At 50.0% G+C, this 25486-nt stretch overlaps 2 protein-coding genes and 1 long non-coding RNA gene across 3 annotated transcripts in view; 2 read left to right on the forward strand and 1 right to left on the reverse strand.

Moving 5' to 3' along the window:
* The window catches only part of CFAP57 (cilia and flagella associated protein 57), a 68301-nt gene extending 59205 nt beyond the window's left edge, over positions 1-9096 (forward strand). Inside the window, exons 22-23 of the mRNA XM_069588730.1 lie at positions 3906-4035; positions 8734-9096. Of these exons, the coding sequence (XP_069444831.1) occupies positions 3906-4035; positions 8734-8945 (342 nt within the window). The 3' untranslated portion in view covers positions 8946-9096. The remainder of the gene's footprint in view (positions 1-3905; positions 4036-8733) is intronic.
* LOC138439724 (uncharacterized) lies at positions 1-22361 on the reverse strand. Its single transcript, XR_011256803.1, has 4 exons — positions 22189-22361; positions 21853-21991; positions 19079-19136; positions 1-1485 (listed from the first exon to the last, which is right to left on the reverse strand). It is a non-coding gene; the product is annotated as an uncharacterized lncRNA (long non-coding RNA).
* Positions 21306-24791, forward strand: TMEM125 (transmembrane protein 125). Its single transcript, XM_069588756.1, has 3 exons — positions 21306-21635; positions 22940-23089; positions 23332-24791. Exon 3 carries the CDS (start codon positions 23474-23476, stop codon positions 24131-24133), a length of 660 nt encoding a protein of 219 aa, XP_069444857.1. The 5' UTR covers positions 21306-21635; positions 22940-23089; positions 23332-23473; the 3' UTR covers positions 24134-24791.
* The last annotated feature ends 695 nt before the right edge of the window (positions 24792-25486 follow it).

The following is a 25486-nucleotide window of genomic DNA, read 5'->3' on the forward strand; positions in this document are numbered from 1 at the left end:
TCTAGGACACATACTTTATTCATTCAGGATACATATTTTGCGAGCTTCTCACATGCCAAGCTACAAGCTGACCGTGGAGGGTTGCCAGATGAATGTGAAGACTTGCCTACTCTCATGGGGCTCCCCTAGGGGAGTGGAGGCCGACACAAGCAATCACTCCTCCACACCAGGCATGTAGTCTGGCCAGTGCACTGGAGAGGCGGGCTTCAGCTAGGGGCCGTGGCATTTGAGCTAGGCCTTGAATGGTGAGTAGAGGGGGTCAAGGAGCAACGGAGGAAGAACCTTCCAGGCCAAGGATACAACCTGAAAACAGTCAGAGAAGAGTGAGACCTTTGGGGTGTTTGGGGACCCTGGAATCCTCTGACCTAACTTTATCGCAGAGCATGGGGGCAAGGAGGAAGGGCCTGCTGGAATGGTAGGTAGCTTAGGGTCACATTGAAGGGGCTTTTTGTGTCACACCAAGAAGCATGCAGTTTATCTTATAAGCTGGTGCCACCCAAGTTTTCTTAAGTAGGTAGGGGTGTTATCTGTTCTGGAAATGTTACCGCTATGGGCAGAAGGGAAAGACCGGTAGGGAAAGGCAGGTGGCAGGAAAACCCGTTAGAAGATGATTCTCATGTTAAAGAGAGATGCCAGGCCTTGGGAGGGAAGGTTGTGATGTCAGAAGACATTTCAGAGTAGAGATGATACATAGAAATGTCAGGCTGGATGTGAGAGGAAGGCTGAAAGAGAAACAAAGAGATGGTTCACTTGTGCATTTAGGCAATTGGCGACCCCACCAGCTGTGGGCTCAGGAAGGACACCGCTGGACGCGGGGCTCCCAAGTTTCTGGAATAAATCTGTTGCCTACTTTTTGCGCGCTAACCAGACGCTGCTGTATTCTTAAAGATGTCAACCCAAGGTAGGCCAGTAGGGGGTGCTCTAGGCATTTCCTCTCCATGCCCTTCTTCCTGGGAGTCTGGAGTTCAATGTCATTCCCATCTGGAGCTTTCTGGCGTTGTCCTCAACCGAAGGCAGTCCTGGACAGCTTGGCATAGCCTCTTCGTTCAGAAGGCTTTCTATCTAAACAGACCTTGGCATCCCTGAGTGTGTCTCTTTCACATAGCCCAAGTCCTGGTGCTCAGGGGATCAGGGTTAGATTTTCCCTGCCAGAGGAGCTGTGGGCAGTGGGGGAGGGGGGGTAGCTCTGAAGGATTAGAAGAGTTTTTGTAGACCATCCTGACCAAGGAGGGATCCGGAACAGAAGGCTCAGGAAATCTGTTGCATTCATGTTGTAATTTCACAAAACTATTCAAGGCATATACAGTTGACCTCAGCGTGACCTCTGGACTCCTCAGAACATGGGCCACCCCAGAAAGCCGTCTGGTACTTTTATCTAAGGCAGCCCCACTTGTACTTTTCCGAGCTTCCTTGGCCATCATCCTGTGTGAAGTGTGGCCGGAGGTGATGTACATCAATGGTGAGAAAGCAGAGTCTGGTAGGCACCTGTGGGCAGACACAACCAAATCTGAATCCCAGCTCTGCCCTCCATGCACAGCCTTGGATTCCTCTTCTGAAACTGAATCTCATCACAACTTCCTCGTAAGGTGGTTGTATAGATCAAATGATGTCGTGTATGCAAAGTATCTGATATGGTGCAGGAATCTAGTCAGCCGTGAAGTTATTATCTTGTTGTTATCATCATCAAGGGCTTCCCTGATAACTCAGTTGGCAAAGAATCCACCTGCAATGCAGGAGACCCCAGTCTGATTCCTGGGTCAGGAAGATCCGCTGGAGAAGGGATATGCTACCCACTCCAGTATTCTTGGGCTTCCCTCGTGGCTCAGCTCATAAAGAATTGGGAGGCTCAGTGCTTGCTCCCTCTTAGCTCTGGGCCTGAAACACTCTTCCCTGCCCTCTGCCTCCACAAGGAGGCTTCCTTACACTGGTGACCCCCCCACTCACTTCTCTACACTGGATCCACACTGGACCCCCTCGTCTGGCATAATAAGCACCTAATAGGCTTCCCATTTTTATGAATGAATGAACAGAGCAGAGGAATCAGGTTGCGCTGAGTCCTGGGCCTCAGTGATGCTCTAGTGAGGACCGAGCCATGTTCTGGAGACCCGTCTAGGAGGCCAGTCTCATAGAGCTGTCCAGGGATGGCAGTGGGGTCAGAAATGCGTATATCAAAAGGTTGCAGCCAGAGGTCCCAGTCATGGCGACAAGGTTGTCAGGGTGGAGGGAATGGCAGGGGCTCCACGTGGGGCCACCACAGTTGCAGAGGAGAGATGCTGAGAGCTGGTGATGAATGAACACTAAATTCAGTTCAGATGCAAAGTCAACAGGGTTGAGTGACATGATGAATAGAGATTGCCTAGGAAGAAGTACCTTAAAATGTTCCTGAAGAGAACTGTGGAAATGGTACTGTTAGTCTCTGATCTTTATTCTGATAACTATTAATTTATTGAATGAGGCAGAGGATGTGAAACTAAGTGACATCAACTAAGAAGAAGTGTGGAGAGAGCCCCTGAGCAGGCTGGTGTCCCCAGGGGTTCCCTGGGGCTCTCTGAAGACTCCTTTCTATCTGGTCTCCCCTGACTTTACCCCTTGATTTATAATTTCCCCATTAGGAACATTCATCTTTTTCAACTTGGCATCTTGCATTAGTTATTCATTTGCTTATCCCTTCCACAAACATTTATTAAGAACCTCTTACGGGTCAGGCAGAGTCCAAGGTCTTAGAATCCAATGAATACATATTTAATTCATTATGTCATGATATAAAGTCAGCAGGGAGGAAACAGAGTATCTGGAAAGAAAATGTGGGCTATGTATCTCCAAGGTTTGGGCTGTTTAAAGGGGTTAAAAATGAGGAGAAAACCTGCTGACTTTATCAAAAAATAGGCACAAAGCTGAGCCTGAGAGAACAAAGGAGTGGCAATAATTGGGCATTTCATCCAAGAGGGAGAACTTTTTTTTTTAATGAGGAATAGTGAAATTAAGTGATATACTATAACTCTGAAGGCAGATCTGACCTGCTTAGATGAAGAGGCGCTGGAGGGAAGGCCTGCCAGGGTGTCTGCAGTTCACATCCTCCTAACAGAGAAGGCTTATCCCACTGGCTCAGGATCACCCTGTCCTCTGGGCTCAGACTCCCCACTCGCCACTCTGAAGATGGAATCCCAAGCTGAAGCACAGCGTGTTTCTGGAACTGGTCCGTCTCAGGTCGATTTGGCTAGTGTCTGCTGTGTCAGTTCAGCTCAGTTCCTAGGAATCCATCCTGGCCACTCAGGCAGGGCTAAATGCCTTTGCTCTGCGTCCTGCTCCTCCATCCCAGCAAGGTGGCCACCTCACTAAAGTGTGCCCAGACCCCTCACCAGACCCCAAGCTCTTCAAGTAATGAATGGAAAAAAGCAAAGTGGAGTACAGCACCGAAGAGCTCTGAGCTCTGGGGCCAAACTGGGTCAGGATCCTGGCTCTGCCGCACGTTATCTGTATAGTTTGGGTAAGTTATATCACCTCTCTCTGTATAGTTTGGGTAAGTTATATCACCTCGGTTTTTTCGGCATTCTGTGGTCGTAACAGAATCTATGCAGAGGGTTATTATGAAACTTCAGTGTGTTAAATCCATGAAAATCATTGTTGTTGCTACTGATGGGAAGAGCCTGGATGGATGGGAATGGTGCATACCGTCTGTATCTTACATTGCCCGAGTCCACCTGAAGGTGAGTCAGCTGATACCTCAAGAGACCAATCCATGAGCCAGAATAAAGACTCATGCCACCAGAGGAACCAGAGATGTAATCTAGATCCAGGACCAACCCTGACCTTCTCCCTACACCCTCAGCCCCAGGCCAGGGGAGTCCTGTGCCCACTGATCACTTATCCATCTATACTCACTCTCTCCTCCTCCTTTTCTATAGGAAAATGTCTCCCTGATCAAGGAGATTAATGAACTCCGCAGAGAGCTGAAGTTCACCCGCTCCCAAGTCTATGACCTTGAAGCAGCTCTGAAACTGACCAAGAAACTTCGACCAGAGGTTTCAGAGACAGGTAATGTCACCAGTGGCCAAGAAGGATAGGCACTGGGATCCAGGGGACAGAGGCAGCCACAAACAGGTCTCCTCTTGGCTTCCAAAGCTGCCTCTCCCAAGCTTCCTCCTGCATCAGGTCACACCCACCCCACAGCCTCCTGAGCACCTCTCCATGCCACACGCCTGCTCCCCAAAGGCTTTGTGAGGACCCTACCACATTCAAACACTCGCAAATCCAAAATCCTTGGGGTTAGCTAAGGTTTCAGAATTCAGGATATACTATATATACTATACGTTACATAACTATACTATAGACTATACATATGTACTATACATCACATAACATCCCTAGAGGAGTCTGGGGCAGTGCCCTGAAAAATCAAACATATTAGTCTTTCTGTAGAGAAACATATGAATATTCACACTCAAGTTCATGAGTCTTAAATGCTTTCCATTGTTTAAGTTTTTAGCATTTTACAATTGTGGGTAAGGGATTGTGGACCTGTACAACAAAAATACGGGCAAAAAGAAGGACCAGAAACTATTTAAAGGGAGAGTGGGAAGAATGACCCTAGAAATGTTAAATAAGTTAGTTATTGCAGTTATAAAGTTCCTCTGAATTTCTGATAGCCAAGACAAAAAGGGGAAAAATACAATAGTGTATATAGCTCTTATATGGAGAAAGGACATTTTTTCTGGAGAAGCAAACTTTTCTCTGGTACTAAATTCTATGAGAAACTTATGTATTATATATAATACATAAGCCTTATATATAATACATAAGCCTTATAATATATATAAAATCGTGTGTGCATGCTAAGTCACTTCAGTCGTGTCTGACTCTTTGTGAGCCTATGGACTGTGTAGCCTGCCAGGCTCCTCTGTCCATGGGATTCTCCAGACAAAAATACTGGAGTGGGTTGCCATGCCCTGCTCTGGGGAATCTTCCCTACCCAGGGATCGAACCTACATCTCCCACAGCTCCTGCATTGCAGGCAGATTCTTTACCACTGAGCCACCAGGGAAGCCCGTATGTATGATACATATATAGACATGTCTCACATGCCATTTTTGTTCGAGTTGAAGAGAAGTTGAGAGGGTCGACTCTGTGAGTAGAACCAGAAGAACAGTATCAGCTCTGAAGAACTGACATGAGACTACCACATGTGTCAACATGGCTGAGAGCCTGACTTCTTGGAGGTGAACCCATCCCTTAGAAGGGATGCATAGATGCGTCTGTGAACAATTGCAAAACTTCTCTTTTAAAAAATATTTCAAATATGCCCGAGCAGTCTAGCAAATAACCGCTTGAGACCTCCTCAGGATGCTGTATGATACAGCCAGGTTCTTCTCATTGCTGCTGGGTTGGCCAAAAAGTTTTTTTTAGGTTTTTCCATAAGCGCTTCAGAAAAGTCTTAACAAAATTTTGGCCAACCCAATACAGTGGAAACTGTCAGACATAGACAGAAATTGAGAGAAAAGTCTAACAAATTTCTGCAAATCCATTCCCCACCTCAAACAAGTATCAACTCCTATCACTCTTGCTTCCTGGGTCTCTCCAGCCCCAACCCAGTTACTTCCACCCTTTAATCAAACATCATGTCACTTGTTTCATAGAGCTTTACTCAAGGGAGATTTCATCTCTACTAGTTGAAGACAGGTATTACCAATTGTCTGCCTTGAACGGAAGAAGGCTGGCTTCTGATTTTGAACACGGGGCCACCAAAACAAGTTAGCCCTAAATACACATTCCCAAGCTGTTTAAAATTAACCAGTTCATTTATTAATAGTTTTAAAGTAGGCAAAGGCAAGTGATGCAGGCCCAAGAAGCTGGATAGGCTGACAGGCCTTTGTGTGCGGTACCTTCCCAGGGTTGCTACTCTCCCCAGGGCTCCAGGGCTTGACTGAGGAAATGGTTACCAGGAACACTGAGTAACACAGGGGGGATAAAAGGTCAAGAGTCTAGAAGAAATCAAGAGCCTAGAAAGATCAAGAACCTAGGAGCCGCAGCAGAAGAGAAGACAGAAGGAGCAAAGGCAGAAAGAGAAGGAGCCAGACTTCACCTGGAAAGGATGAATGCTGAGTGCTGGCCCCATCAGACCACTTAGAGGCCCAAGGCAAGGCTTCCCGCTGGCCACTGCTGACCACTGCTGACCACTTCCGCTTTGGTCAGCAATCTCTCTCTTCCTTGGCCGTCAGCATCTGTTCTTTTCCTCCAGGGAAGGGGTCGGCAGTGGATAGGAAAGAGACCCCTCTCTCACTGAGAGAGAGAAGCTTGACTGTGGTACGGGAGCTGGAGACATAGTTTCTCAGTGAAGAAGGTGGCAAAGTCATTCATTAAGAGCAGAGGAGAGGGTGGATTTGACAATAATTTCTTGGATATGATGCCAAAAGCACAGGCAACAAAAGAAAAAAATATAATAAATGAGACTGTCAAAATTTAAAACTCCTAGGCATCAAAGGACACAGTCAACAGAGTGAATAGGCAACCTATGGCATGAGAGAAAACATTTACAAACCATAAGGCTAATAAGGGGTCAATGTCCAGGATATATAAAGAACTCCTACAACTCAAAAAAAAGAAAACCACCTGACTGAAAAATGGGCAAAGGACTTAAACAGACACTTTTTTTTTTTCCCAAACAAGATACACAGATGGCCAACAAGCACATGAAAAATGCTCAGTATCACTAACAATTAGGGAAATGAAATCAAAGCCACAGTGAGATACTGCCTCACACTCATTTGGATGGCTATTATCAACCAAACCAAACCGAAAAGAAAGAAAAAACAAACAAAAAACCCTGGAAAAGACGAAGTATTGACAAGGATCTAGAGAAATGGAAACACTGGTGTACTCCTGATCTGAGCATAAAGCAGTACAGCCAGCATGGAAAATAATATGGTGTTTTCCTCGGAAAATTAAAAATAGAACTACCATATGAAGCAGAAATTGCACTTCTGGGTTTATACCCAAAAGAAGTGAAAGCAGGGTCATGTTCACAGTGGTGGTATTCACTGCCAAAAGGTGGAAGCAGCCCAAATTTCCATCAGTAGATGAATGGATAAATAAGACGTGGTGGGTGCATGCTAAGTCGCTTCAGTCGTGTCCGACTCAGTGCAACACTTTGGACTGTAGCCCACCAGGCTCCTCTGTCCATGGGATTCTCCAGGCAAGAATACTGGAGTGGGTTGCCATGCCCTCCCCCAGGGGATCTTCCCAACCCAGGGATCGAACCCGAGAGTCTCCTGTGGCTCCTACACTGCAGGCAGATTCTTTACTGCTAAGCCACTGGGGACGCCCTAAAATGTGGTACAGAATGCAATGAAATATTATTCAGCCTTAAGAAGGAAGGAATTCTGACATGTAACATAGATAAAGCTGAGGACATTATGCTAAGCCAGACACTAAAGAACAAGTACCATAAGATTCCACTGATCTGAGGTACCTAGGGTCATCAGATTCAGAAAGACAGAAAGCAGAATGGTGGCTGCCGAGGCTGCAGGCTAGGAAGTCGTGGAGCTATATAATGGGTATGAGGTTTGAGTTTTTCAAGATGAGAAGAATTTTGGAGACTGGTTGCACAACAGTTTGGATGTACTTAATACTACTAAACAGTACGCTTAAAAATGGTTAAGAGGGTAAATGTGATGTTGCATAGACTTTATCACAATTTTCTTTCTAAGTGGGAGAAAGGAGCTGGAGTAGGGATTGAAGTTCCTGAGTGCCACTGTGGGGTATGAGAGTTTGCTGATGTACATAAAGTCCGTCTTCTGGAAACCAAGAATTCGAATCTCACGTGTTACTTTCACTGGTAGTGTGCAGCAGGCCAGGTGTGAACTTGGAGACCCTGGATGGTCGGGTTATCTCGGGGTTGGGCTAGGCAGGGTACCTGGGAGCAGAGCAACAAGGCATCTGGAATACCGGAGTTGCTGCCATGATGACAGAAGAAACTCACCGTGGGGCTAACTGGACAGAAAAGGGAGTGAATCTAAGAGGAGGCCATTTGGTGGGTGAAACATGGAGCTGTCCAAGAAGGTGAGCTCTAAATTCAGCCGAAGAAGAGGAGAGTGGAGCACTGGGGTGAAACACCCTGGACGTGACGAGGGAAGGGAAGGTACAGAGCTGGTGGGCAGGCCAAGCACGTTAATGCCGAGAGTTGGACCTTGTGAGGCCGTCAGTGGGATGAGCCATGGACACCCGCATTGCTCAGGAGGATGGCAGCACAGAGGCAGGAGGAGGGCTGAGAGTCTCCAGGGACATCCTCAGGGAACATGCGTGAGTGACCACAGCAGGAGGCATCTCCAGGAGCAGGTTTACGTGAGGACAGGCAGCTTCCAGGCCAAGCTGCGTCAACAAGGAGAGCGGCACCCTCTCTCTGGGGGTGTGTGGGGGATGCACAGTGTGCATGGAGGGACCTCAGGGCAGGCAGACTGGGGGGGTCAGAAGAGGGGCCGGGCTGAGGTCAGGCTCCGCATTTGCCGTATCACTCCGAAGCGTGCCCCTTTACTTCTCCACTGCTAGACGGTGCAATGGCTCCTCTCTTTATTCCTAGTGTCTGGGATGGAGTGTCTACCCCATAGTAGGTGCTCAATGAACGTGTACAGGAGTGGGGGTCGGGGCTGGTGGGGGAAGGAAGGATAAGCCGCTTCCGAAAACCTTGGCAGCAGTCCGGGAACAGACCTCCCAACCCTAACCCTGCCCTGTCCCCTGCAGTGTCCGGCGAGGACTTGCCCAGTGTCCCTCCCACCGTGAGGCTGAATGTGCAGGAAGAAACTGGGCGAATCATCGAGATGCAGCGCCTGGAGATCCAGCGCCTGAGAGACCAGATCCAGGAGCAAGAGCAGGTCCCCGGCTTCCACCCCCTGGCCGGGATGCAGCTGCCGTCCCTCAGCAGAGAAGCGGATTTAAAGGCCCAGACCAAATGACACCCTCTGGTGAGACGTCTCCGGCCTCTCCAGAAGGTGCGCCATGCGCCTGTCCTGGACTGACTCTGGGCTGCAACCCAGACCACACGAGCCTCTCCCCCAGGCCCTGGGGAACCTGGGACACAGGCGGAATAAAGGTGTTGGCCCACAACCACGTCCAACTCTCCGCTTAGCCGCGGAGCCGGGGAGCGGGGAAGGGAAGGAGGGACCCTGAGGCCCAGGGGGTTTCTGCTCACCCAAAGCCGCCGCTGCCAACCCCTGTCCAGGCACCTGGCTGCCCGCCCCTGCAGAGATCCCATGCCCCTCCCCGCACCAGGCCTCAAGGGCAGGGCTATCTGTTACTTCTAACCTGCTTTTTCCTCTGCCAGCTGCATCAGGGTCAGACAAACCCTACGTTTTCTTCTCACTTATGAAACCCAGCGAGCTTTTCTGAGGATTTTCACATCTGTGTGAAAGTGAGAGTAGCTTCAGGAACACGGCGCCGTTGGTAGCGCTCCCCAACATCTTCCAGCACCTGCAGACCCTGGTGGTAGGACTATACGCAGAGCTCTGGCCTCCCTTCTCTTACTCCCCATGCCTCTTTACACTTGTCATCCTCAATCTGCAGGGCCCTGCCCGGCTCCTGCATTTCTAGGGGGTGCCTTTTCCCCACGACCCTATACTGGCTGGTCCAACCACACGCACCAGGAAAGGTGGGTTTTTATGCGCTAAGAACCCAGGTGTCCTGTCTTCTCCCACCTGCAGAGGTCAGACACCCTTCTAATACCCAAATAACAAATATTAAGCCCCCAGTCTCTGCTGCCCCACTGGTTGTCTTAAACCTGGCATCTCCAAAGCATCTCCCCATCTTTCCCAATCTGCTTTACCCCAACTCTGGGCACTGCTCTTGAGTTAGTTTTCCAAGTAAGAGCTGAGACAGAGCTGTGAAGCTTGCCGAGGCTCTCCCGAAGGTTGAGAACAACAAAAGGAGGTGCAGAGCAGAGGCCCCGAAGCAAAGTCTACGTGGATCCCTCTCTCCTGAGCGACTCCCCACCCCCAGCCCCAGCCCACACCATTTTGCAGGGGCCAGCTTATTCCCTCCAGACCAGGGTTCACCCAGCAATGTCCCCTGCCCACAGGGAGACCAGGCCCAGAACATTATCATGCCGAGTAGATGAGCTCTTCTGGGAACTCAGACTTCTCCATCCCAAACTAGCTTTACCCTCTTCAGAAGAAACTGACTCAGAATGAGGTTAGGGAGGTCAGCAGGGCCAGATGGTGTGGGAACATGAAGGCACGTTACAGGTAGGGGACCATCCAGAGGCCGCCGCTGAGCCACTGAGAGTCAGTCCCCACTGCTTCCCAAGCTTTGCCAAACAGGCCTCCTTTCAGTTCCTGCCAAACTCTTTCTTGCCTCTGGGTCTTTCCACATACTGTTTGCTCTGCTGATACGCTGTCGCCTCTACCCCTCACTCAGTGAACCTCTCCTCAATCATCAGGTCATAGCTGAAATGTCGCCACCTGCGAAACACCTTCCCTGATCCCTTCCTCCCCCGCTTCATCGTCCTCCCTGCTAGTGAAAGTGAGCAAAGTGTCAGTCGCTCAGTCGTGTCGTCTTTGTGAACCCTTGGACTGTAGCCCGCCAGGCTCCTCTGTCCATGGGATTCTCCAGGCAAGAATACTGGAGTGCGTTGCCATGCGCTTCTCCAGGGGGTCCTCCTGTCCCAGGGATCCAACCCCAGTCTCCTGCATTGCGGACAGACTCTCGATCATCTGCGCCACTAGGGAAGCCCCCTGGCCCTCCCGATGACATATCCCTTCGGTGTGATGCTGCCTCTTCCCAGGCTCTCCATTTCATGAGGCAGGGGCTGTCTGTTTTCAGAGTTCACTCCAGAGCAGAGCATTGGCTAAGGGACCCATCTGCGGTGGCAGGGGCCATTAGGAGGGCTCCGTGGCCAACCACACACGAGGGGACAGCCGCTGGGACCAAGGTCGTGACCACGGACATTCAGAGAAGAGAGTGCTTTTGACTTGAGAACTAGAAGGAGTTATCCAAGCAAAGCAGGAGGGAGAAGGGCCCTGCAGGGGTAACTGGGGCTCTTCTCAAGGCCAGAAGGAAATTCACTGGAATTTTTCACCTTAAAAATGGCTTAGAATGAAGACGTCACATTTCACCTACAAGATGGGTCTTATGTTACTGATGAAGAAACCAAGGATGGCTAAAGTAGCTGGCATGGGGTCAGGATCACAGCCTGGTTTGCCCAGTGGCATCCACATCCTGTGCTCTTAATCCGGGACTGGAACACTGGGCCAGGTGGTGGAGGTTACAGAGTTTGAGGCCCACAGCATCTAACGCAGAAGTCGCTAAACTTGGTGACTCTGTCGCTAAACTCACCTAAGCCCATGGCTGGCTGTGGTCCACTGGGGAAGGACGAGGTGAGGAAATCCCAGGCCGAGGGAAAGCCCCACACACAGGCAGAGCCTGGCACCTCAGCCACCAAGTCAGCAGGGCACTTTCTCAGCTGCACAGGGGTGAGCACAGCTTCCTGCTGGCAAGCCTGGGACCAACAGGACAATCTTGTTTACGTCTCTGTGTTGGTCTCTGATCGACGTATAGTTGATTTAAAGTGTTGTGTTAGTTTCCACCGTATAGCATAATGATTAAGCTGTACATGTGTGTGTGCACGCCAAGTCACTTCAGTCATGTCCGACTCTTTGCAACCCCATGGACCATAGCCCGCCAGGCTCCTCTGTCCATGCGATTCTCCAGGCGAGAATACTGGAGTGGGTTGCCATGCCCTCCTCCAGGGGATATTCCTGACCCAGGGGTCAAACCCACATCTCTTAAGTCTCCTGCATTGGCAGGTATGTTCTTTACCACTAGCACCACCTGGGAAGCCATATATATATATATACATATTCTTCTTCTTCTTCTTTTCCGTTATAGTTTATTACAGGGTATTGAATATAGTTTCCTGTGCTATACAGTAGGACCTCATTACAGCTCACATCAACCAGTCTCAAACTCCTAATGTATTCCTCCCCCATCCTCTTTCCCCTTTGGTAACCATAAGTTTGTTTTCTATGCCTGTGAGTCTACTTATATTTGGTAAATGAGTTCATTTGTGTCCTATTTGATATTCCACCTATAAATGATATCATATGATTCTTGTCTTTCTCTGCCTGAAACACTTCACTTAGTATGATAACCTCTAGCTCCATCTGTGTTGCTGCACACTGCATTATTCCATTCTTTTTTTATGACCGAGCAGTATTCTATTGTGTGTATATACACACCACATCTTCTTTATCCTTTCATCTGCTGGCAGACGTTGTTTCCAGCGTCTCCATGTTCTGTCCTCCATGTTTCTCTACCAGACTGTTGGGTGGCATTGGTTAGGTGGCATTGCTGAGTGGCTGCTGCTGATGAGACTTCCCTTCACTTTGCCTAAGCTGACTCCATGGGGAGGTTCCCACCCCACTGGTGCCACCTTCTCCTTCACAGGCTCCCTTGAGCCGGTTGACCTCTCACTGGTGGAATGGGCCTGGCAGTCACCTCTGCTGGTCACCCACGTGCCTAGGCATTAGCATATGGACTCTGCCTTTGTTCTTCTGCTTACAGGCTATGGGGGATCCACTCAAAGCTGGTGTGATAGCTGTGCCTTTGGGGGCTACCCTCTTCTGGATCCCAGACATCCTTCGGTTCTCTTCCCCTTCATCTGGAGTCTTGGCATCAGTGGTGGCCAGACAGGGTGAGCTGCTCAGCCGAGACACCCCTGCCATCCTGTTCTCCCAACACTGAAGACACTGCTCTGTAGGAGTGCGTGCATCAGGGTCTGCCTCTCCCTACTGCTTTGTTTGCTTGTTTTGCAAGTTAACATTAGGTTTTATTAGAGTCTCAGGCAGCATGGGGATGGGGCAAGAGACACGCAGCAGCATTCATAGGAACTTCTATATTCATTGAACCTGGTCTTGTGAGAAGACATACAAACATATGACAATTAATGGAAATGCAACCCTAGAGGCATAAAAATATTTCAGCAACATAGAGTTGCTAGAAAAACATATTTGAGAAAAATGGAAAAACCTGAGGGTCACTCTTCCAGAGTCAGAGAGAGGAAGATTGCCATTAAGGATGGAGTCATCAAAGAAACTAAATGTTGCTTTAGAACAAAGGGAAAGGATGGGCTTCTCAGAATCCCTGTTGTTATTCTCAAAATTAAAAGACCAATGTGATTAAGGAATAGCTGACCTCCTACATATTTCCCACTCAAGGAATACATTTATTTTTGGTGATTAAAAACCTGTTTTCTAAAAGGTTTCTCTATAGGAAAATATGAGGATTTGCTGAATTTAACCTCCCACTTTCCCTCAAAGATAATATTTATTATTTTGCCTTTCTATTAAGATTCATCTTAGTAATGCAAATAGTCATAGTTTATTGCTTCAGTTTATTACTTGCCGTGTTTAATTTTTAACAGATTTACAAGAATGAGATTTAAATTATTTGTATTTGTCTCTTATAATGTAGGATTAAATATTCTAAAATTATTACTCCCAAAATCATAAAAGTTGCATTATATTAGATATTTATAATCATTATTGCCTATCAATTATTAATAAATATCATCAATATTTCATAGCAAGTACTATAAAATATTTGCAGGTATTTGAGAGTAGTGACTGGTTTTAAGCCAAAATAGTTTTCTAGTCTGATTTTTTTTTTCCTCTTTTCAACGGTCCCTTCCTTTGCGAGAATGAAATTCCCTCACCTTATTTAGAAAATTCTGGATCATCAATTGTTTTGGTTATTTATTGTTATATCTAAAGCTACACCAAAACTTTGCAGCTTAAAGCAACAGCTTTATTTTGTTTATCACTTTATGGGTCAGAAGTTCAAGAAGGACTTCCCTTGATATCTTATCTCTGCTCTAAGTGGTATCAGCTAGGGAAGGTGACTAAGGCTGGAAGATGGCTCACTTACATGGCTGGCAAGTTTGTATAATAAGTCCCCAACGTATAAACAAGTTCCATTCTGAGAGCGGGTTCATAAGTCCGATTTGTTTGTAAGTCCTACAAAGTCAGCCTAGGTATCCAACTAACACAATCAACTACCTAGTACTCTAATAGGTTTATAATAGTTTTCACACAAATAATACAGAAAAAAATTAAAAATAAACATTCTCAATTTACAATAGTGGAGGTGATGGAATTCCAGTTGAACTATTTCAAATCCTAAAAGACGATGCTGTGAAAGTGCTGCACTCAATATGCCACCAAATTTGGAAAACTCAGCAGTGGCTACAGGACTGGAAAAGTTCAGTTTTCATTCCAATCCCTAAGAAAGACAATGCCAAAGAATACACAAACTACCCCACAATTGCAGTCATCTCACACACTAGCAAAGTAATGCTCAAAATTCTCCAAGCCAGGCTTCAACAATACATGAACTGTGAAATTCCAGATGTTCAAGCTGGTTTTAGAAAAGGCAGAGGAACCAGAGATCAAATTGCCAGCATCTGCTGGATCATGGAAAAAGCAAGAGAGTTCCAGAAAAACATCTATTTCTGCTTTATTGACTATGCCAAAGCCTTTGACTGTGTGGATCACAATAAACTGTGGAAAATTCTTCAAGAGGTGGGAATACCAGACCACCTGACCTGCCTCTTGAGAAATCTGTATGCAGGTCAGGAAGCAACAGTTAGAACTGGACGTGGAACAACAGACTGGTTCCAAATAGGAAAAGGAGTACGTCAAGGGTGTATATTGTCACCCTGCTTATTTAACTTATATGCAGAGTACATCATGAGAAACGCTAGGCTGGAAGAAGCACAAGCTGGAATCAAGATTGCTGGGAGAAATATCAATAACCTCAGATATGCAGACCACCCTTATGGCAGAAAATGAAGAAGAAAGAGCCTCTTGATGAAAGTGAAAGAGGAGAATGAAAAAGTTGGCTTAAAGTTCAACATTCAGAAAATTAAGATCATGGCATCCGGTCCCATCACTTCATGGCAAATAGATGGGGAAACAGTGGAAACAGTGGCTGACTTCATTTTGGGGGCTCCAAAATCACTGCAGATGGTGACTGCAGCCATGAAATTAAAAGATGCTCAATCCTTGGAAGAAAAGCTATGAGCTACCTAGACAGCATATTAAAAAGCAGAGACATTCCTTTGCCAACAATGGTCCATCTAGTCAAGGCTATGGTTTTTCCAGTGGTCATGTATAGATGTGAGAGTTGGACTGTGAAGAAAGCTGAGTGCCGAAGCATTGATGCTTTTGAACTGTGGTGTTGGAGAAGACTCTTGAGAGTCCCTTGGACTGCAAGGAGATCCAACCAGTCCATCCTAAAGGAGATCAGTCCTGAGTGTTCACTGGAAGGATTGATGTTGAAGCTGGAACTCCAATACTTTGGCCACCTGATGTGAAGAGCTGACTCATTTGAAAAGACCCCAATGCTAGGAAAGATTGAAGGTGGGAGAGAAGGGAACGACAGAGGATGAGATGGTTGGCTGGCATCACTGACTCAGCGGACATGAGTTTGGGTAAACTCTGGGAGTTGGTAATGGACAGGGAGGCCTGGCATGCTGCAGTACATGGGGTTGCAAAGAGTCAGACATGACTGAGTGACTGAACTGAACTGAAAATACAATACCTTGAAAAGTACAGTAGTACAGTTGGCATACAGAGGCTGGCATTGAGTCATTAGGCAAGAAGAGTTATGACTGGAGGAGGGAGAGGAGGTGGGTGATAGTAAAGCTGAAGGAGGGTCAGCAACAGGAGACAGAGGGAAAACTACACTTTCACTCATGTGTGACATTGATGGCACGGGTTCTGGTTCCTTGCTGAAACCAGATGCACGTTTGCACCTTTGAAAGTTTACAACTTGATGGTTGGCATGTAGCGGACTTACTATATTGTCTATCAGCCCCATGCTCATTTGGGAAACTCGAGGACCTCTACGCTGAAATGTGTTGACCTTCTCAGAATGGAGGCTGGTTTCAACACCTAAGAAATGTACATTTTATTTCTTTTTAGTCCTGGGCTTGGAAACTGGCAATATTATAACTTCTTCTATGTTGTTGATCAAAGTGGTCAATGTGTCCAAAGACCGACTCAGATCCAAAGAGAGGAGGCACAGACTCTCCACTGTTTCTTACAAAGTGTAACAAGCCATTACCAACCAGCAGGTCGCAGCAAGTGTGGAAGGGGGACTGGGGAGCCTGGGAATATCTGCATGTTCAGCTTGGACCCCAAGCATTCACTGTTCAGGATCTGGAGTGAGAGGTGAGAGAGCAGGCATGTCAGGGTTGAACATGAATGAACCCCAAGGGTTCTGGGGCTCATTCTCCCTGAGCTCTGTTGGGGTGAGCTTCCCTAGGCCTTGGAGGTTCTGGGGCCTGCTTATGCTCAGGGCATGTCTGAGATGCCATCAGACTGCCCACAGCTGAGCAAAACTGGGGAGCAGATTCTCAAGGAAGGAAATGTGCTGTGTCCCAGGCAGTAGGAAGGGCTCGCATTCTTGATCACCTATGATGACCAGTCGCGTAAAGGAATCTGTATTTATTGCTCATCTAGTATACGTCACATGGTGGGATTTGGCAGGGGTAGCAAGTGTAGACTAGTATTGCTAATGTATTAAAATGTATGCCCTAATGTATTAAACGTAGTAAAATTGGGACCACGAGATTATAGTTCTGAACAGAGAACTTCTGGGTGCACTTCTTTGTTCACAAAAAAATAGAAACCAACTCTAGCCAGTTTAAGCAAAAAAGGAGATTTTATTGTCTAGCCCTGGGGGTGTGTCATGGAATCTCAGGGCTGAGATACAATCAGGTCTTGAGAAGGACTTAAACTAAGACCTGGGACTTGGCTAAAATCACCTCCTCTCTTATTCTCAGCCCTCTGCAGACCAGCCTCCTATTGCCAGTTCAGCTGGCAGAAGGGAACCCTTAGCATCCCGTGAGTACATGCCATGAGGCTGACATGGAGTCTCTAGTCTGACCTCAAATTGCCAAAGGAGACTGTTTGGTTTCCCAGGTGGCACTAATGGTGAAGAACCCACCTGCCAGTGCAGGAGACACAAGAGACTAGCGTTTGGTCCCTGGGCCGGGAAGATCCCCTGGAGGAGGACTGGCAACCCACTCCAGTGTCCTTGCCTGGAGGATCCCATGGACAGAGGAGCCTGGCAGGATACAGTCCATGGGGTCGCAAATGTCCATAGGGTCACAAAGAACTGGACACAACTGAAGCGACTTAGCACACACACACAGCTTGAGTCTGGAGTTCACTTCTATCCAATCAACTGTGCCCGTAGTGCTGGGTCACAGAATGGAATCCTGGTTACTGGGCTTCATTCCCAGAGTGAAGTTGGTCATTGTGAGCAGGGTAGATACCCCAATAATGTCTATCTGGGCAACTGTCAGGCATGGAATCTGGAGAAGGGGCGGAGGGGATGGAGCCATCGAAGGCCTACTGCTGCACCTGTGCTTTAAGCCCTTTGTCCCCCCGCCGCCTTTCAGGGTCACAGGGACGGGACTGCATTTGCTCACTGCTGGCTCCGGCACCTGCACAATCCCTGATCCAGAGAAGGGAAACAGCAAACGTTTGTCCGCGCGTTGCAGTCTTGCAAATGAAGAGACTGGGACACACAGAGGTTAAGCCGTGTTTCTAAGGTTCCACAGCTAGAGCTGGGACTGGGACCTTCAAGGTCAATCTAATTTCGAAACCAGAATTTTCTCTACTGTCCATGTGTTTCCTAAACACCTATTATGTGCCAGGCCTGTTCTAGGGGCCAGGATCTCTCTACACAAATCTCTCGCTTCGTGAAACTTATCTTCTAGTGGGGTAGACAGACAATATTCCAGACAGATAAGAAGAATATATGGCATATTAGACAGCAAAAAGCTAAGGAGAAACGTGAGAGAATAAAGGAAATCAGAGAACTAAGGGCAGGGAGATAGGAAGTATGTGAAAGGCTGTGATTTTCTTTTCTTTTTTTTTACTTTTTAATTTTGTATTGGAATGTAGCCAACTAATGATGTTGTGATAGTTTCAAGTGGACGGCAAAGGGACTCAACCAAACGTGTACATGTGTCCATCCTCCCCCAAACTCCCCTCCCATCCTGGCTGCCATCTGACATTGAACAGTGGTCCCTGGGCTATATAGTAGGTCCTTGTTGACCATCCACTTTAAATGTAACTGTTCATAAGGTTCACAACTCCCTCACTATCCCTTCCCTCCATCTTTTTCCCCTGGCAACCATAAGTTCCTCCTCTAAGTCTGTGAGTCTGTATCTGTTTTGTAAATAAGTTATTTGTATCACTTCTTTTTAGATTCCCCATTTAAAGGGTGTCATATAATATTTCTCCTTCTCTCTCTTGCTTCCCTGAGTACAACAGTCCCCAGGTGGGAAGGCTGTGCTGTTAGACAGGATAGCGGGGGAAAGCTCCCTGAGAAGGGGCATTTGGGCACCTTCCTGAAGGAAGGTGAGGGAGGGAGCCCAAAGGAGGAAAGTGTTCCAGGCAGAGGGAACAGTCAGTGCAAAGGCTCTGAGCAAGCACAAGCAGAAGAGAGACAGCAGGGGATGAAGTCAGAGAAGGCGTTAGAGATGGTGGAAGGACTCTGGCTATTTCTCTGGGTAAGATAGGCCATTGGAGGAGTGACATTGGAGGAGGACCAGTGACATTATCTGCTCGAACCCTAACAGTGTCACTGCAGCTTACTGGGTGGAGAACAGTCTGAGGTGGGAACTTGGCCCAAGCAGGGAGGCTGGGCTGCAGGGCCCCTCCCTTCTCCTGGGCCCTCCCACCGGCTAAGGGATCAGTTGGGATCTACACCTTGCCCTCTCTGCCCACTGTCGCCTCCTCCCCCTGCCTGCAGTACCACCCATCTGAGCTGTCCCAGCGGCCTCTGCTTTGGGGACAGAGTTCAACAGCCCTGCGAGGAGCCTGCCTATCCACCTTAACTCCAAGTTATTCGATAGACCCATAATGAGAACAGAGTGTCACCTGATCAATGTTTAAACTGAAGAAGCTTTTAGGCTTTGCTCCCTCCACCCAGAAAAATTCCCTTCAAATCCCCAGAGGAAGCGGGGGCGAGGGCGAGGGGGGGTGGGTGCGTTGGGCAGGGGGCGAATCTCGTGACTTACCCTGTCTAGCTCTATTCAGGACAGCTGGACCATGGGTCTGGCTGGAACTGGCCCCTCCCTGGAACCAGGAAGAAAAGGAATGTCGGAGGAACAAGAGGAATACACAGCCACTGAGCCCTGCCAGGCCCTTGCTCCATGCCTGCCCCAGGGCAGGAAACTCCGTAATGTTTTGCAAAGTAGTAAAACCACATGTTTGTCCCAAGGTCCAGCCTGCCTCTTCCCCTTTTTCCTTGAAGGGAAGCCATCCAGTAAAATATCTGCAAGCCATACCTGGAAAGCTTTAGACAGATGACTAGTCTGAGCTGAGATGCACTATAAGTATAAAATACACAGACAAAATAAAAGATCAGAATAGCTCAATCACTTGTATAGTAAAATGAAAATATCTGGGGCTTCAATAAAAATTTTTAATGTGTTCATTTCACCTGTTTCTTTTTACTTTTTTCACGTGGTTACTAGATAATTTTAAATCACATATGTGGCTTGTGTTATATTTCTACTGGACGATGCTGCTCTATAGTTATGACCAGGCCCCAATGATTTCTACAGACAAAGCAATGGACGGGTCCGGCATAATGACTTTGTGAGCTGATGACGGAAAGAAAATGTTGATTTTGTCTTTCTTGTGTGTTTCATACACACCAGAAGGAAGAGACAGCAGGAGGTATTACAGGGGGTTCAATCCAGTCTAGAGCCACTTCCAACCATCCCCCCTCACCCATTGTGTGGTGTGTGGTGCCAGATTCGCCCATCAGAAGCAGAGCCCTGCCAAAGTTCTTGTTATACTTCAGAACCCGCCTTGAGTACCTCAAGTAAGTCCAAATGCCTCACCAGGGCATTCAAGGCCCTGTGCCACCTGAGCCAGACTTGTCTTTCCAGCTTCATCTCACAAGCTCCCTGCGTAAAAACCCCACATCCGACAGTTCGCACATTGATTCACGCAGCAAGTGTTTATTGATTTCTTCCCAGGTGCCAGGCACAGTGCTGGCTGCTGAGGTCACCATGGTTAGCAAAACAGGCACTAAACCCTTATGCGCTGGGAACCTCTCGTCTATTGAGGGGTATTACTGTTGTTCAGTCACTCAGGCGTGTCCGACTCTGTGACCCCATGGACTGCAGCACGCCAGGCTTCCCTGTCCTTCACCATTTCTCAGGGCTTGCTCAAACTCATGTCCATTAAGTCAGTGATGCCATCCAGCCATCTCACCCTCTGTCATCCCCTTCTCCTCCTGCCTTCTGTCTTTCCCAGCATCAGGATCTTTTCTAGTGAGGGGTGACTGGTTAGTAAATAAGGGCACTCTTGGTACATTTAGTAAGAGCAGTGGTAGGGGAAGCCCCAGGACCATGGGCACCCCAGAGGGGCACCTGAACCTGCCTGGAGGTCAAGGAGAGCTTCCTGGAGGAGGTGACATCTCAGCTGAAGAATTCAAGTTGGTCAGAGTGAGGTTGAGGATGTTATAAATATCCCAGGGAGGGGGAACTCTTGAGTTCAAAAACCAAGCAGAAGGGCAGAGCAATGCAGAGCATGCATAACTGAAAGAAAGTCATTCTGGCTGCAAGGCAGGGGCCAGAGGAAAATGACTGGCCAGTGTTGATGGGTTTTGTGAGCCTGTGAAGGAGAAAGGCATTTATCCCCAAGTGTTTTTTCTGCAAGTGTTTTAAGCAAGGGAACCCTTGCTTTCTACCTGAAGAGCCATTACCCATGTCTCCCTGTCCACTCAAACCCTGCCTCCTCAGTGAGACCAAGACGTGGGGCAAACCTACCTTGGTCAGGCCCTTGAGGCTTAGAAGGAAAGTGGGCAAGGGTCTTGGGGGGCTCCTGCCTAGGGGAAAGTGACAAGCAAGTGGTGGGGCTGGGTTCGTGGGACAGCTGGTTTTGGAATTTGGGGCAGAGGCAGGATTTGAGTTTGGAGTTAGAATTTGGGCGTTACATTCAGAAATGGGGCAAGTTTGGGGCCGAGGATGAGGTTGCAGTCCAAGACCTCATTCCAGAATTTGGAGCTGAGGTTTCAAGTCAGATCTGGGGTTGGCATTTGGGGCTGGGACTGGAATTGGATTTGGAAATGGGGCTGAGGTTAGGATTGGGATTTGAGATTCAGAGTTGGGGCTGAGATGTGAGGTAGGGGCCTCAGTTAGATCTAGGAGTTCTAGGTAGTGTTTAAAACTGCAGCTGGGTTTTGGGGTTGGGTTGCAGGCTGGAGTTAAAGCTAAACAGAGGGTGGAGCTGGGGGATGGGCTCAGGTCCAGGCTCTGGGGCAGATGGACAGCATTCCTCTTGCTGTCCAGATCTAGGAATTGTGTTCGAGCCCTAACAGCAGCAAACAGAAGCCCCTCCCTTCCCTGGAATGCCTCAGCCCAGCAGAAGGAGCAGTGCCACGTCAGCCAATCGGCTCAGGCTCTGCCTTGGAAACACCTGTTGATCCTCCTCCCCCTCCCCCTCCTCAGCTCACCTAGGTGCAGGTTAGGCAGGTGAAGCGCCTCCCCGGAAACGGAGCTGGAACGCCCCACCTGCCCGCCCTGACCGCTCGGGATCGGATCCAACAACTCCAGGCTTCTTGTGAGTGCCCCATGATCCCCTACCCCTGCCAGCCCACCTTCTCCCACTGGCTCTTCCCTTGAGAACCCCCAACCTCAGGTCTGCAGTCCCAGCACACCTGTGCAAACAGTTTCAGCCCGGTGAAGTCACAGACCTGGGGAAGCTGGGACTGATTCCAGGGCCCCTCCTCAGCCCCTCCCCCACCTCCCTTGGGGGCATCTGCAGCTGCCCCTCCTACCTCATGTGCCAGGTAGCCCCTGCTGAGGGATTGGGACAACAGATACCTCAACAGGGGTATAACCCACGTACAGTCATGAAGTCACGTTCGCAGAATGACCTAGGGCCTGCGTCCTCCACATAAAGCAGGAGTCTTCATCCTGAATTGGATGAAAGAATGCTGGGTTCTTTTATTCAGAAAGCACACTCTGGGCATCTTTACAGGCCCTAGAATTCCCACTGAAATTCTGACCTGGAGATTTTTAATGCCCCCTCCCCCCAGATAAAGGTTATTGGCCTCACTTTTCAGATTAGGAGCCTGAGCTCCAAGAGGTGAGCTCATGGGGGCTTCTCTTACCTCCTGCAGGCCCCTCTCTGACTAACCCACAGCCCAGCACTCATCACAGCAGCACCCCTGCTGTAAACTGGGGCTCCTTGTGGCAGGGCCTGGAAGGCTGTACTTTGCCCTGTGGGAGTCACTCTGACTGGCCTCTGGAGGACGTGTTCGATGAGGAACCACTGCAAGATCCCTCGCCCACACACCCATGGTGGAGGGACTGCAGCTGGGGGACCAGGCCAGAGCCTGCGTTCCCTTTGTACCACGTTAGAGAAATTGTGGCGTGGGGGGCGGTGAGAGGAGAAGCGTGGGGGAGGCAGGAAGAGCAGTGAGGGCGTTGTGGGGGGACAGAAGCTGAAGTGCAGGAGCAGGGGGATGAGGGCAGGGCTGAGATGGAAAAGTTCAGAGGTGGCGTCCCCAGGATGTACCCGAGGGGGAGCGCAAAGGAGGAGCAGGCTCAGGGTAAGATGACGAGCTCGGGTTGGGACCTGCTGTGTCAGAGACATCAGAGTGGGGACATCAAAGTGACTACCACCTTACAGGTCTGGAGCTTGGGAGGGAGATCTGGGTTTGGCAGAGAGTGGGATTCGGGAGCCAATAGCTGTGGCTATGAGATTGGATGGGACCTCAAGGGGAAGGAGGAGGTTACGGGGTCAGATTCTAACTCACAGAGAAGGAGCCACAGCCCCGATAGAGAAGATGCAGGATCAGGCTGCTGGTTCCAGAAGGGTTAAATCATAAGCCCCCTCCCTCCCCATAACCCTCCCCCCAGGAGCCAGCGGTGACAGCTGAGGCCATGTGAGTCAGATCCTGAATGAGGCTTTATCTGCCAGTCTTCATCCAGTCCCATCATCCACCGTGACACCAGCTCCATCGGCCAGCCGGCATGGGACAGGCAACTGAGACAGCAAGAGCCAGAGAGGTCAGGGGTTGGGCAGGGGGTTCCCTAGAGGGCTGGGGGTGCTTTGGGTGGAGGAGCTCTCCTAGGCTTTCTGGAGAGGCATTCCCAAGGGAAAGTGCTAGGGAGGGACTTGGGTGCCCGGGAGGATTGCAGGGGACACGGGAAGATTCCCAGGGGACACGGGAGCATCCCCAAGACTCCCAGGAGAGACCATGAGGGGAAGGAGGGCTGGGGAGATAGCAAGTGTGATTCTTCCCTGGCAGGTGATGGTGACCAGACCCTGGACCAGGCAAGGAATGAGACTCTGGGCCTCCAGCTGCCACGCAGGTGGTGGAGGCTCCAGGCCATGACCTGCACCTCTGCCCCCTGACGCTGCCCTCCGCCCTCACTCGTGCCAGATCAGCCATGTCTGAAGGAGAGGCTCGGGCCCCGCGGGGCCGGGGGCTGCCCCCTGGTGTGCTGGCGGAGCAGGTGGAGCTGTGGTGGTCCCAGCAGCCGCGGCGCTCGGCACTCTGCTTCGCCGTGGCCGTGGACCTCGTGGCGGGCTGTGGGGCGGGCGGCGTGGTCCTGCTGTCCTCCACCAGCAGCCGCTCGGGGGAGTGGCGCCTGGCAGTGGGCACGGCGCTCTGCCTGCTGGCCCTGCTGGTCCTGGTTAAGCAGCTGATGAGCTCGGCCGTGCAGGACATGAACTGCATCCGCCAGCCTCACCACGTGGCCCTGCTGCGCAGCGGAGGAGGTGCGGACGCCCTGGTGGTACTGCTCAGCGGCCTGGTGCTGCTGGTCACCGGCCTGACGCTGGCCGGCCTGGCTGCCGGCCCCGCCCCGGCCAGGCCGCTGGCTGCCATGCTGTCCGTGGGCATCACCCTGGCTGCCTCTGGGGCGCTCCTGCTGCTGGGCCTGCTGCTCTATCAGGTGGCTGTGAGTGGACACTGTCCCCCAACCCGCACGGCTGCCCCCACCACCCGCAGTGACCGCAGGGGCAATGGCAGCGTCTTCAGCATCTCAGGACAGCTGTCCGCCGGTCAGCGTCACGAGACCACGTCCAGTATCGCCAGCCTCATCTGACCGAGCCCAGGCCCTCTGTCCCCCGAACTGCCCTCAGCCTCCACAGAACTGTGCCTGAGCGTGAGTGAGTGTGTGTGCAAGCGTGTGTGCACACGCATACTGAGGGGATAGTGACAGCGGGTGTATCCCCAGGACTGCCCAGCCCACTGAGGGACTGTGTGGCTGACCTGTGATGAGGAGCCGGCATGCACCCACACGTCACATCCCAAGGAGAGGGCTGCTTCTCCTTGGAGCTCATGGAGTTGTCGGGGTCTGCCTGTCGGTGTCCCAAGCCTCTCGGCAGAGAAGGGTCTGAGATCCCTGAAGATTCTTGGCCCCTGTTCCCAACACCTCTGAGAGCCAGCTCTGCCTGTAACACCCATCACCTGTTTGCCCAGGAGAGGCTGCTGCCCACCCCCAGAGACTGCCAAGTGAGCCCTCTTCATCAAGGAGACTGTGACAGCAAAGTGGACAGAACACGGGCTCTGGCATGACAGGCCGGGGTGGCAGTGCCCCCTCCACCACTCGCAAGCTGAAGGCCTTGGGCAAGTGGCTTAACCTCTCTGAGCCCCAGTCTCTCAAGAGAAACAGTCATGGCCATCAATTGTTAGGATCAAATGACATGATGTGTGGAAGGGCCAGGCCCATGGCAGGTGTGCAGTAAAAGTGGTGGCTGCTATTACTAGTATTGTCTTTAAGCATCTCCCTTAGAGACCGTCCCTTCCCCTGGCCCTGCCCCATCCCACACAGCCATCCCTCCCAAAAGGAACACTGTGTGCCTCTCTCAGGCTAACAGAGGTACCCTGAAGGTGTCCTCAGCTGGGCCTGTGGCTTCTCCTCATAGGTACTAGGAAGCTGGAGTGGGGAAGGCTGAGGGGCTGCTCGCCCTCAGGAAGGTGGTGGGCCTCTGGTCCCAGGGAGAAGGTGGGTGGGGAGGCTGATGAGTCCTCATCTGCTTAGGTGCTGGTTCCACATGAAGCCTGAGTATTTAGGTTTTATTGGCTGGTTTCTCCAGAGGTTGCAGCTCCCAACCCCACCTCTGAAACCAGAACATCCTGGTCTGTGTAATCGCAGCACCGGCTGGCCTGCCTCTGGGTTCCCAGGCATGGGAGGAGTGTTGGATGCCCACTGGGGCATAAGAGTCTCTTCCTGCTTAAGGTCAGCCCTGAAAGGGCTCTCCCTCTGTGGGTGCAGGGACACTCGTGGCATGAGTTATTGTTTCATCGCTTCCTGCTTCACAAGGTGAAGAGCGTGGGATACCCCACTGAGGAAACCAGGAGCGGCGGGGAAGCCGGGCAGACGTGCTGCCTGCTGCTGTTGCTGCTGCTAAGTCACTTCAGTCGTGTCTGACTCTGTGTGACCCCGTAGACAGCA

The sequence above is a fragment of the Ovis canadensis genome, chromosome 1, assembly GCF_042477335.2.
Source record: "Ovis canadensis isolate MfBH-ARS-UI-01 breed Bighorn chromosome 1, ARS-UI_OviCan_v2, whole genome shotgun sequence".
Classification (NCBI taxonomy): domain Eukaryota; kingdom Metazoa; phylum Chordata; class Mammalia; order Artiodactyla; family Bovidae; genus Ovis; species Ovis canadensis.